This window comes from Pundamilia nyererei, unplaced genomic scaffold (assembly GCF_000239375.1).
Source record: "Pundamilia nyererei isolate P.nyererei 1_Seehausen unplaced genomic scaffold, PunNye1.0 scaffold01360, whole genome shotgun sequence".
NCBI lineage: Eukaryota > Metazoa > Chordata > Actinopteri > Cichliformes > Cichlidae > Pundamilia > Pundamilia nyererei.
In genome coordinates, this window is record NW_005188761.1 from 1 (window position 1) to 12,551 (window position 12,551).

General features: G+C 45.7%; 1 protein-coding gene and 1 long non-coding RNA gene across 2 annotated transcripts; one reads left to right on the top strand and one right to left on the bottom strand.

The window, feature by feature from the left end:
• The first annotated feature begins 27 nt into the window (after positions 1-27).
• On the top strand, positions 28-8,659 carry LOC102195598 (probable E3 ubiquitin-protein ligase HERC1). The gene is made up of 11 exons (XM_005755390.1): positions 28-972; positions 1,158-1,293; positions 2,427-2,570; positions 3,261-3,388; positions 5,227-5,371; positions 5,610-5,781; positions 6,462-6,596; positions 6,748-6,913; positions 7,053-7,178; positions 7,627-7,848; positions 8,284-8,659. The coding sequence occupies exons 1-11, from the start codon at positions 28-30 to the stop codon at positions 8,464-8,466; spliced, it is 2,502 nt and encodes an 833-aa protein (XP_005755447.1). The 3' UTR covers positions 8,467-8,659.
• A 1,610-nt stretch (positions 8,660-10,269) lies between these two features.
• Positions 10,270-11,304, bottom strand: LOC102195391 (uncharacterized). The gene is made up of 2 exons (XR_312522.2): positions 10,746-11,304; positions 10,270-10,660 (listed from the first exon to the last, which is right to left on the bottom strand). It is a non-coding gene; the product is annotated as an uncharacterized LOC102195391 (long non-coding RNA).
• Positions 11,305-12,551: the final 1,247 nt, after the last annotated feature.

Below are 12,551 nucleotides of genomic sequence, written 5' to 3' on the forward strand. Positions count from 1 at the left end.
GTGGCGATAACACTGGGACGCCTGCACATGAGAGGCTTTCAGCGCTGGGTGGGCTCGCGGGGACTGGACCCTCACCGAGACGGCCACCGTCGCGTGAGAGTCTCTGCAGACTGTTCACTCGCTCTCCGCGAGTGGAAAAGGCCAGGTTTCTTGTCTCAGGGCGTTGCCATGGGGGCAGTTTCAGCCAGGAAGGTGATTTCCACAGATGCCTCTCTTTCCGGCTGGGGGGCCACCCACGAGGGCAGAACAGTGAATGGGGAATGGGGCCCTCACATGCGCTCCGCCCACATAAACTGTCTGGAACTGCTGGCGGTTCACCTGTCGCTAAAACACTTTCTCCCTTGGCTGAGAGGTCATCATGTTTTAGTGAGGTCAGACAATTCCACCGTTGTGGCCTACATCAACAGACAGGGGGGTCTGGGGTCCCGCAAGTTATACACACTGGCACACAGACTGATAGTCTGGAGCAGTGTCCACCTGCTGTCACTGAGAGCAGCTCACGTGCCGGGGGTCTTGAACTTAGGAGCAGATCTTCTCTCCAGGGGCAACCCGCTGTATGGGGACTGGAAGCTTCACCCAGAGGTGGTGAAGCAGATCTGGCTGCGATTCGGTCAGGCGACCGTGGACGTTTATGCATCCAGGGAGAATGCTCAGTGTCCCCTGTTTTACTCGCTGCACGATCAGAGAGCTCCACTCGGGGTGGATGCTCTAGCTCACGAGTGGCCGAGAACCCTCCTCTATGCTTTTCCCCCAGTGGCCCTCATTTCTCCAACTCTGGCCAGAGTGAGGGAGAGAAGTCACTATATGATCTTGATAGCCCCGCACTGGCCAGGGAAGCACTGGCTGGCGGAGATTTTTCAGCAGCTGTGCGGCCCTCCTTGGCCGTTACCACTACGCAGAGACCTCCTGTCTCAGGCACAGGGAGAAATATTCCGCCCCCACCCAGAGAGGCTAGCTCTATGGGCTTGGCCCGTGAGTGGTTTAACCTGAACACGGTGGGGCTCCCTCATAGTGTTATCGACACTATTCAGTGTTCTAGAGCATCGTCTACTCGGACGCTATATGAGCACAAGTGGCGTGTGTTTGAAAGCTGGTGCTTAGAATCACAGGCCATCCCTTTTCAGTGCTGTGTGGCTGTGATTCTGTCATTTCTTCAGGCCCTGATTAATAGGGGTAAAGCCTTCTCCACCATCAAGGTGTATTTGGCAGCAATTTCAGCCTGCCATATTGGTTTTGAGGGAAAGACTGTTGGCCAGCATCCCTTAATATGCCGTTTCATGAAGGGTGCACGGCGTAAATTGCCTACGTCTAGGCCGTTGGCTCCATTGTGGGACCTTCCCACAGTATTGGCTGCGCTCTCCTGTTGCCCATTTGAACCCCTGGAACAGGTTGAGTTGAAATTTCTGTCCTTGAAGACGGCTCTTTTAATTGCTTTAGCTTCTGCTAAACGTGTGGGAGAGGTCCACGCTCTCTCAGTGCATCAGTCAGAGGAGCAACAGCGGCCGCGTACCTTGTGTCCAGTCCGTGCCCTGCGCATGTACATGGACCGAACCCAGAGTGTCAGATAAAGTGACCAGCTGTTCGTGTCTTGGGCTAAACCACATATGGGAAAGCCTGTGTCTAAACAGCGCCTCTCCCATTGGATAGTAGGAGCAATTGCCCTGGCCTATACTAGCAGGGGCCTTCAGCCCCCTGCTGGCTTACGTGCACATTCCACTAGAGGTCTGGCAACCTCATGGGCTCTCTTTAGGGGAGTTTCTATTCAGGAGGTGTGTGCAGCTGCATGCTGGACCTCACCTCATACATTTGCTAGGTTTTACAGGTTAGATGTGACAGCACCTAACCTAGCACATTCAGTCCTCAGTGCAGGTTCTTCCCGGGTGGGGGCCTCTCCCCTGTGAAGTGCTGTTGGGGACAGTTGTCTTCTTAACAGGCATGTCTGGCAATCCGGGAGTCAGTATTGCTCCCATAGTGAGACACGAAACGAATGCTATGAAAGAGAACTTAAGGTTATGTATATAACCCCGGTTCTCTGAGTAGCATGAGTGAGTGTCTCACCAGACCGCCCTCCTTGCTATGGAAGCGAGGAAGAGGTGGGCTTGTTTTGAATGACATCTGACGCTATGTCAGCCTATTATATAGGGAGGCACTGGCCCCTCCTGACATGGGCGTCACCTAGCCAGCCTGTAAGAGCTGGCGTAATGGTATTTGAGCTTCTGATGAGGTCACGCAGGAGGCGTTCCCTTAGTGAGACACTCACTCATGCTACTCAGAGAACCGGGGTTATATACATAACCTAAGCATCAAAATATCCGTGCAGATGCTTACTCTCTGTTCCAGTTGGTATATTATCTGCTGCTTTTCATTTGTGTTGCAGAATTTCCATTTGCAAATAGCCTGACCCTTTTTATTATGTGTGAATGCAGGTCACGGTGACAGCAACAGCCGCAACATTCCTACCCTGGTCAAAGACATCAGCAATGTTGGAGAGGTGTCATGTGGAAGCTCCCACACTATTGCTCTGTCAAAGGATGGACGCACTGTCTGGTCATTTGGGGGAGGGGACAATGGTGTGTACCCCTTCATTTGTCAAACAGACTTCAGAACTAAGGGTATAAATGTGGTCATCTGCATTGGCACTTCTGTGGAACAAATAATGCCAAAGGTCAGAGAATGGCCAGTTGAATGGATGCTTTGAGCTGATAGGAATGCAATATTCATTCAAATAACCAGTCAGTACAACCAGGGTCTGCAGAAGAGCTTGACTGCACAACTTGCTAAACATTCAGTCAGATTATCTACAGCAAAAAGATAGGTTCAGAATAACACAAAAGTATAGAGTGATCCTGCCTTGTACCAGTCATTTAAGCTGAAGGTGGTGGTTTAATTATGTGGGGGATATTTTTTGGCACAGTTTGGGCCCTACAGTACCAACTGAGAATGCTACTGTTAGGTGTCCATTTCTTTATTACCACAGTTTACTCATTTTTCTCATGGCTGCTACATGAAGGATGATGTACTACATCGCAAAGCGCAGGTCATCTCACCCTGGTTTCTCAAACACAACAGTGACTTCACTGATCTCAGATCTTAAACCAGTAGAGCAACTTCGGGATGTTGTGGAACAGGAAATTCACATTAAGGATGTTTTGCTGACAAATCTGCAGTAAATCCATGATGTTTGCTGTAACTAATGAAGTGGCCAGTATGTGTAAACTGCAAATAAGTTCATTTAAGAATGTTCATTCTGTGTCTTGCAGGGAAACTGGGTCATGGCGATACTAATCGAGTCTACAAACCAAAAGTAGTGGAGGCCCTGCAGGGCATGTTCATCAGAAAAGTGTGTGCAGGAAGCCAGTCATCTCTTGCATTAACTTCTACAGGACAGGTAGGACATGATTTGTGTTTCCGCTAACCAAGAGTTATAAAAAGTCTGCAATACAGTAATCTTAGTTTTAAGCATTAAAATATCTGTAAAATTATTTTGATCGATCTTAAAATTATAAAGTCAATCATTATAGAAGTGCTTAAACATGATCCTCGCCCCCTCTCAGAGGGGGAAATTTCTACTTCTCTTAACCAATATGAAATCAGAACTCACTAGTGTAATATATGCAGTTTTGCCACAAACCACAAAGCAAATACATAGGGCTGCACGATTAATCGTTAGAAAATCGCGATCTCGATTCATAATCATTTCCAAATGACGATTTAAAAAAAAAAAAGATGACGATTGTACCGCATTTTGATCCGGGACGTACTCTGCATGAAAACAAGCGCTCACTCTTCTTGCTCAACAAATGACAAGGGCGGAGCCTTATACCACGTGATACAGAAGCTGGCTGCTAAAATTAGCAGTGAAAAAACAACGGAGAGCACGTCAGGGATGACGAGAAAGTGACAGGAGAAAATCCGTCCCGGTCAACCACCCAAACACCAATAACGGGAACCTCATACAGCGCTTCCCTATACGCATCAAACTCCCGCAGGCACAAAGAAATTACGGAGGCTATCACTTAGCACCTAAGTAATAAATTTGGCCCGCAGCCTAACTACATTTGGCCCACGAAGCCAAACCAAATGACTATTAGAGCTGGCCTACTGGTATCATACAGCTAATATATATATTGTTTAGTATTAAGCTTTGCTTGTTCCATATTCAGTTTTTCAGCAAAACTTATTTGAGTCCATAAGAAAAGATTCATTCTTATATCTGGAGAAAGATTTGTTTTTCAATAAATATTAACGTTAGCCCGCGACTTTGTTCCAGTTTTGAATTTTGGCCCACTGTGTATTTGAGTTTGACACCCCTGACCTAGAGAAACGCTACACAGTGCCGTCCCGCAACTATTGTTGCGCTACCTGCTCTATACACGCAGCGTCGAGCAACGGTGGAGACGGGATTTCAAGCAGTACAACATTTTGCTGCAACAAAACGTGAGACATTTGTTGTTTTTATGTTTATTTATTGTTTTTATGTTCAGTCGCAACTGTTACGAAGTTGATGTGCAGTTAATAAGTGCAATAAATATTTATACTGGAAAAGAAAATCGTGAGAGAATCGTGATCTCAATTCTAAGCCAAAAAAAATCGTGATTCTCATTTTATGCAAAATTGTGCAGCCCTACAAATACACATAACGTTTTAAAAATCGTTGTTCCTTTGCAGCTTGTACACTTACCATGACGCTATATTTTTGGTGTTTATAGCAACAAAGCCCTGCGTGGCTAACGCTGCACTAATATTCATCAAAAAGCTTGCAGGTATTTAACCTGCGAGTTCGTGGGTACCACAGGACAGAGGTGCACATCACAGGTCTGCAGGCCTGACAGCAGGAGGTGTATCACTGTTTTCCACTTGGTGACAGCATTTACATCGCAGTCTGCCTATTTTCAACGTGTTTAATCAAATTAAACACGCTGAAAATATTGTTGCCATTTTTAAAAGATGCCCTAAAATGTATTCAAAAGGATCTTAAAACATCTTGAAATTAACTTGTTTCAAGCTGCTTAGATCCTTGAAACTTATGGACATTTATCCCAAAGAGGGAATTTCGTGCAGCTGTTTATGTATTCCTACTGAACAGACAGCTGGTTGGACACAGTTCAATATTTAAGGTCGAGATTTGTTCCATAATATTGTTCTTCCAGTTATTTGTCTCTGAGGTACCGCTTCACTGCCCAGGACAGAAAGCTGTGCTGATGCTGATCCCGCTCTTGTTTTCAGGTGTACGCTTGGGGCTGCGGTGCTTGTCTAGGCTGTGGTTCCTCTGAGGCCACCGCACTCAGACCTAAACTTATTGAGGAGCTGGCTACCACCAGAGTAGTGGACATCTCCATTGGGGACAGCCACTGCCTGGCCCTGTCACATGGTACTACTTTTCTCTTTTTGTGCGCTTGCTGTCTGGGATCAGAGTTAAAATACTCAAACTGTCTCTGCCAGTCAGTTTTTTTGCTGACACAGAACATTTTTGTGTTTGTTGAGGGCTGTTGCAAGCAGCCTGATGTAATAGCAAATCTGCAGACCTTGTCAATTTAGGGTAATATGTAACTTCCAGCTTGAGATATGACGTATCTGTTTCGATCGTGTTGTGCTTAATCCCGATGCAGACAATGAAGTATATGCATGGGGCAACAACTCTATGGGTCAGTGTGGGCAGGGGAACTCCACAGGGCCAATCACCAAACCCAAGAAGGTCATCGGCCTGGATGGAGTCGCCATTCAGCAGATCTCAGCTGGCACCTCTCACAGCCTGGCCTGGACTGCCCTGCCCAGAGACAGGTCAGCTACCGCAACAGTTACCATGAACTGATCCCATCATGATGATTTTCTCTCTGGAAATATTCACGTGGGACTGCAGGCAAGAGCTGATGTTGCAAGACCACCAGAATTTGTTTTTCAGCTACTAGGAAGCACGAGTCAAAGGGCAGTAACTACACGTGAAAAGTACTGAAACTGCAAAACCAACACACTGATCTTGTGATTCAGAGTAAAGGTTACAGTGGTGGGTTTTATTGCAGTCACTCAGCAATCAGTCTCCAAAAATGCATCGAAAAGCACAAATCAAAACAAATACCCTGATACTGGAGCATCCTCAGAGGTCCTACCTCTCAGCCTGGGAGATGAGTTTAGAAGAGAAGCACTGTGGTTCAGCCTTTTTGTTAAATATGTAATTCAAGGTCTTTAAGGATATGCACTTCCAGGAACAGCTGAAAAAGGCCAACAGGCGTCAACGAGGGTGACGGCGTGAGAGAACTGCTGTTTAACAAACACATTTAGGTGTTGATTGATTAAAAGCATACATGTGAGATACATACAAATGTGGTTATCACAGTTATTGTTTGGATTTTGGTTTCACAGGCCTTTATGTCTATGACATCGACACAACACTTTACTGCAGATCAAAGTAATTTACTGTACCTTACATACTTTACTAATATTTACTTATTACTTCTTTCTAGGCAAGTAGTAGCTTGGCACCGGCCCTACTGCGTTGACCTAGAAGAAAGCACATTCTCTCATTTGCGCTCCTTCCTTGAACGATACTGTGAAGGCATCAACAGCGAGGTCCCTCCTCTTCCTTTCCCCTCATCCAGGTGAGCCTGTTAGCCACCAGCCGTCACTGGTGTTATAAACCCTCCTGGGCTTGCTGTATAGTCTTTCTTGCACTTAGTGAAATCATATGTGACCAATCAGAATGTAACCTTGCCAAGTTCTGGATTAAAATTTTTTTAAATTTGTTTGAAGGGAGCATCACAACTTCCTCAAGCTGTGCCTTCGGCTTCTGTCCAATCATCTGGCGCTGGCCCTGGCGGGGGGCGTAGCAACGAGTATTTTGGGCCGGCAGGCCAGGCCACTGAGGAACCTCCTTTTCAGACTGATGGACTCCTCTGTGCCAGACGAGATTCAGGAGGTAAAAGATGCTTTTCGGATAATTGTTATCAACAGAGTAATATTCAGACTGAACTCATAACAGAAATAAGTCATGAAGGATTATGTGAGGTGATCAGAATGAAACCTAAAACTGACTTTAAAATACTTTCTTCCTTCAGGCAGTGATTGAGACTCTGTCTGTGGGGGCAACCATGTTGCTGCCACCACTGAGGGAGAGGATGGAGCTTCTTCACTCTCTGCTACCTCAGGGTCCAGACAGATGGGAGAGTCTCTCCAAAGGACAGGTACCCGATGCTACATACTGTGTAGATGGAGCTGCGCAGGATTCGTTGCTTGATGCTTTAAACAGCCTGTAAAGAAGAGGAACAGAACCTGTTTTTTTTTAATAAAATCGAATGATTATCAGGAACAAATCCATCAGTGCCATGTAGATACAAGCATGCAGGCTGAGGAACAGACGTAGCTGTGGACAGGATTCAGAAAGAAATCACACACTAAACTCTGAAACATGGGTAACTTATCTTGGTAATGTTGTTTTTTATGTTAAATAGCGTAATAATTTCAGAGGGGAGTCACAGAAGACCAAAAGGGAAATTAGTGGTGGGCAGCAATGGCATCGATTTACATTGCCCTCATATATTCTCACTTACTCAGGTGTGAAAGATGAATTTGCTGATTGGTTCTGTCTCTGTTGCCTGCATTGCTCAGGAATGTTTGTATTTTGTGTCACAGAGGATGCAGCTCGACATAATCCTGACCAGCCTCCAGGACCACACCCACGTGGCCTCACTCCTGGGTTACAGCTCTCCTGCTGATGGCCCAGAGGTACTTTCATCTGGCCCTGCCTTTACAGCTCTCCCAGAGCCTGCCTACGGCACCACCACAGGCCACCCCGACACTCACCTGGCCGAGATTCTCATGAAGACGCTGCTCAGGAACCTTGGCTTTTATACTGTAAGTTAATACCGAGAAATGAACACACTGCACACTGAATGCTAGTTAGACTGCCTCTGACTGTACTTTTCCTCTTGAGTCTTCTGACTCAATTATCCACATCATTCTGTTTTCTGCTCTCGCAAAGCCACAGATGGAACTCTGACATCCAGACGAACAAAACAAAACTAGAAACTACTTGGATGAAATAACTTTTTTTCAATTCAATTCATTTTTATTTATACAGCACCAAATCACAACAACAGTCGGCTTGAGACTGTTGTGTATATGAGATTTCAATCAGAGCGTGGGAGCACTGCGATTTCAGACTCCTGTGTATGATCTGTACATGTACATGGTTTTGAAAATAAAGCTGACTTTGACAGTTGTAGACTAGTGTTAAATAAATGGAACTGAACCCACAGATGTTTGTGTTTGTATGTTTGTGCTGTACAGGATCAGGCTTTCGGTGAGCTGGAGAAGAACAGTGATAAGCTGCAGCAGGGCACATCCTCCTCTGACAGCAGCCAGCCGGCTCACCTGCACCAACTTCTCTGCTCGCTGCAGAAGCAACTTCTAGCGTATTGCCACATCAACTCTCTTACTGAGGTACGGCTGCGCTCCTCTTTTTTGCAATAATTAGAGTGTGTAAACACATGATTCTTGATGCTTAATAACTTAGAAAATAGTTTTCACACTACCAAAACATGGCAGGATGACGGGATGGGGGATTACAACACAATTTCATAGCCTCACAATGTTGTATTTGAAGACGTTTTTTTATTTCCGATTGCACTTTAATTTCAGATCATACATGGTTGTTGTAATGAGGATTAAAATGGCTTTAAACTCTCAGGCACGTGTGGTTTTGTTTGTCTGAGAGCAAACTGAATTCTCTATCAGTGAACAGGAGAGGTGTAAAATGTGCTTGGTACCCCGCATCTTTCTTTCGTTCCTTCTGCATTGCATGCTGGGAGTGTGGCGGTGGAGCGTGTGATGAGTCTGACTGAGAGATCGAGGACTTGTTTCTAACTTTACTTTTCTGAATTGATTAAATTAAGCATTACTGACTTTTTTTGAGTGTGCAAAATCGCCAAAATGGACTTCTCTAAACTCATGAGACAACATGGTTTTAAGATCATACCTAGTTGTCCTTGCTCAGTAGAGGAGTGTAGTCTGGCAGTGGGTGAACTCAGCGCTGTGGTCATCTTTGTTGACAGTGTGGAGAACGCAAATAAAGCAAATAAATCGGAAAGATGATTTTATGTCTTTAAGTCACTGGTGGGTTCTTGGCAAAACTGAAATCAACGAATTTTGTCAGCAGTGTACTGTCATTGTCTCATCGGCCAAATCTCTGAGAGATCTGGAGACTGACATAGTGGAGCTGGAGGTGTCTGCAAATTTTACAGGAAACCGAGTTTGGTTTGAGAACCTCAAATCTAAAAAAGCCTTGCTGGGCTCTGGAGCACAGGGGGCTCAGGTTTGTTGCAGATTTCAAAATCTTTCTCTGATGGACGCTCCTACGAAGGTTTTCTTTTCTCTGGAAAAAAGAAAGGACAGAGCAAGGTCTGACCTTTGTGACGATGTCATGGAGGTTTTTGAGGAGAGCTTCACTGAAGGCTCAGAGACCTCAGAGCTGCAGGAGAGCAGTTCTAACGCTGTTACCAAAGAAAGGTGATTTCCAAGATATTAAGAAGGGGCGGCCTGTCTCTTTATTGTGCACTGATTATGAAATACTGTCAAAAGTGCTGGCAAACAGACTGAAGAAGGTGATGGACCTGGGCCCTATTTCAGGAAGCCGGTTTAGAAAACTCAGAGTGAAAAACCATACGCAGGGTTGAGTAACCCCGAACTGTCCAACTCGGAATATTCGGTTTCAGAAAGGCTGATAACAATTAGTTCAGTCAACGCGGAGTTGCTTTAACCCCAAGTTAGACGCGCACGAGGATACATAAAGCCCTGATTAGTGGAGCACAGATTAAGCGAGTCACCATGGAGACGGAGGGAAAGAAGGCGCGGTCAATGTATTTTACAGCGCTTGAGGCCGAAATTCTGATGGCAGCATATGCTGATAACATGCAAATTCCACGGAAAAAAAGTAACACAGCCTCAGCTGCAAAAGAAAGGGAGCATGCATGGCAAAACATAGCCGACAGAGTCAATGCGTGAGTGTTAATTTAAACATTGATCTAGGGATTTCCACCCATTTAACACGTTATTTTATTATATTTTATTATATTTTGTATTTCATACATTTTATTTTGTGATGTGATGTGAGCGCAGGTGCAACCCAACAGGCCCCAAACGTTCCTGGCAGCAAGTAAAAATGAAATATAAAAATATAGTCCAAACAGGTGAGGTGTAATTGTATTATGAGCCATAGTGCTTGGTCTGTTTGTCCGATGTAAATCAACTGCAGTTAGAGGCTACATTAACTTCCCCTCTGTAAGCACTTATTGAAATTATCTGAGCACATTACAAGTACATATTTGCTTACTCTGTATGCTCAAATGTGACCCGTTATAGCCAACAGAAAAAAAGCGGAGGCCCGAAAAACAGGTGGGGGTCCTCCACCACCACCACTCACAGAGGCTGAGCAGTTGGCTTCCACATTTGTGATAATGTTGGCAGCATCACATATGATCTTCACAGTGCAGAGAACACAAATTAGCATCCATTACTATAATGAAATAATTTGTTAGTTTGAAATGCTACAGGGAACCATGTACCTGTACAGTAATGCTGTGGAAAGACTTCCTGTTCACATAGTCTCCTTCATTTACTGAAGGAGCAATGATTGGAATGTGAGTGCCATCTGTACAGCCAATCACGCCTGGGAACCGTGAGAATAAATGTAAAATTTAAGTAGTAGTTCAAGTATCACCACATCATGAATTAAGTTCTGTTCATCCTGATACCTGCAATTTTGTGGCATCCCTCTTTGATAAATCTTGTGGGTCTATGACCGGGGAACACCACAAACGAGTACAGGAGACGTTTCAGTGCAACTGTAACATTCCTGACTGCCCGACAGACGGTAGCCTTGGAAACGTGCTCAGCATCACCAATATTATACAGAAAGCTCCCGTTTGCAAAAAACCGAAGTGCAATACAAATAATATGTACAGAACTGAGAGGATGTCCGCGATGTGTCACATGAGCAATATTAGGCCTGAGGATGTTATTCAAATAAATTATAGATTGTGCTGAAAAACGGTGACGTTCGCACAGGAAATCATCAGGAAATGATAAAATGTCCAAACGCGCTCTAATCACTCTCCCCCGGCGGAGAGCTCTGCGGAGAATTTGGGCTTCAACATCTACTGGCTCTTCAAGGACGGAGCACGCCATGTCTGACACTTCCTACAGTCAGGTTTCTGACAAAGAGGCGGAGACAGTCAGGGTTAGTTGAAGTAAACCTGCTAGGGGGCAGGTTAGCTTCACGGAGTGTGTCGTCATAGTAACTCACTCAGAATTAATCTAAACTCGCTTTGTGAAACCGAAAACCCAGAGTTTTCGTTAACTCAGGGTGTACTTACTCAGAGTTTGCACTAAACCGGCTTCCTGAAATAGGGCCCAGGTTGTCCACCAAACACAAACATACTGCGTGCCAGACAGGTCTATTGTTGATAAGAGGGGACTCAAAACACATCCTTGTGGAGACCCGGTGCTGAGTGTGATGGTGCTGGACCGGTGGGGGCCGAGTCTGACAGACTGTGGTCTATTTGTCAGGAAGTCCTTGATCCAGAGGCAGATGGGGGTGGAGAGTCCCAGGTGAGACAGTTTCTGGACCAGGATCTCCGGGATGATATGATTGAATGCTGAGCTGAAGTCCAGGAAGAGCATTCTCACATAGCTTCCTCGGTGCTCCAGGTGACTCAGCGCAGTGTGGAGCGCTATGGTGATAGCGTCCTCGGTGGATCGATTTGTCCTGTAGGCAAATTGGTGGGGGTCCAGAGTGGGAGGCAGACCGGCCCTGATGTGCTGACAGACTAGTTTCTCAAAGCACTTCATCACTACAGGCGTAAGTGCAACAGGCCTGTAGTCATTTGGGCTGGACACAGCTGTCTTCTTGGCGATGGGGATGATGGTGGAGGTTTTGAGGCAGGGCGGGACGGTGTTTGATGACAAGGAAAGGTTGAAGATTTTAGTGAAGACTCCGGTCAGTTCGTCAGCACATGCTCTGAGAACCTTTCCATATATTCCATCAGGACCTGCCGCCTTATTGCTAAATTAAACAGCGAAGGAGACGCGGCGGACATCCTCAGGAGAGCGCGCAGAGGAAAACTATACTTCAAAGGAAACCCAATTGCCATATTCCCTGACTACACGGCCAGCGTGGCGAAAGCCAGGGCGGCTTTCACTGACGTGAGGAAGATACTCCACGATAGGCCGGGAGTCCGCTTTGGCATCCTGTACCCTGCCAGATTCCGTGTCTCTTACAACAACGTTGAAAAGGAGTTTGTGGATGCTGCCAAAGCCATGGATTATGTCAAGGAAAATATACTCTCTCCAGCAGATGGTGATCTATAACCATCTTATCTTCTGTCCCAAGGTGGAAGGTAACTCAGAGTTCTCTATGTCAGTAAGCTACATTACTGTGCCTGGTCGTTACTACGTTGTGCAGGGCCTGAGTTCCAATAGTGTTTTAGCAGACAGTACTGAGATTTGTTAGTGGTACTGAGACTGCTCGCCCAGCAATTTTCCCCGAACTTCAGTTCATC

Coding starts and splice junctions, on each gene's coding strand:
- LOC102195598 (XM_005755390.1), top strand. CDS start 28: ATGAGAGGCTTTCAGCGCTGGGTGGGCTCGCGGGGACTGGACCCTCAC. Junction 1,294..2,426: donor TTTCATGAAGGGTGCACGGC/GTAAATTGCCTA, acceptor GTGTGAATGCAG/GTCACGGTGACAGCAACAGC. Junction 7,179..7,626: donor AGAGTCTCTCCAAAGGACAG/GTACCCGATGCT, acceptor TTTGTGTCACAG/AGGATGCAGCTCGACATAAT.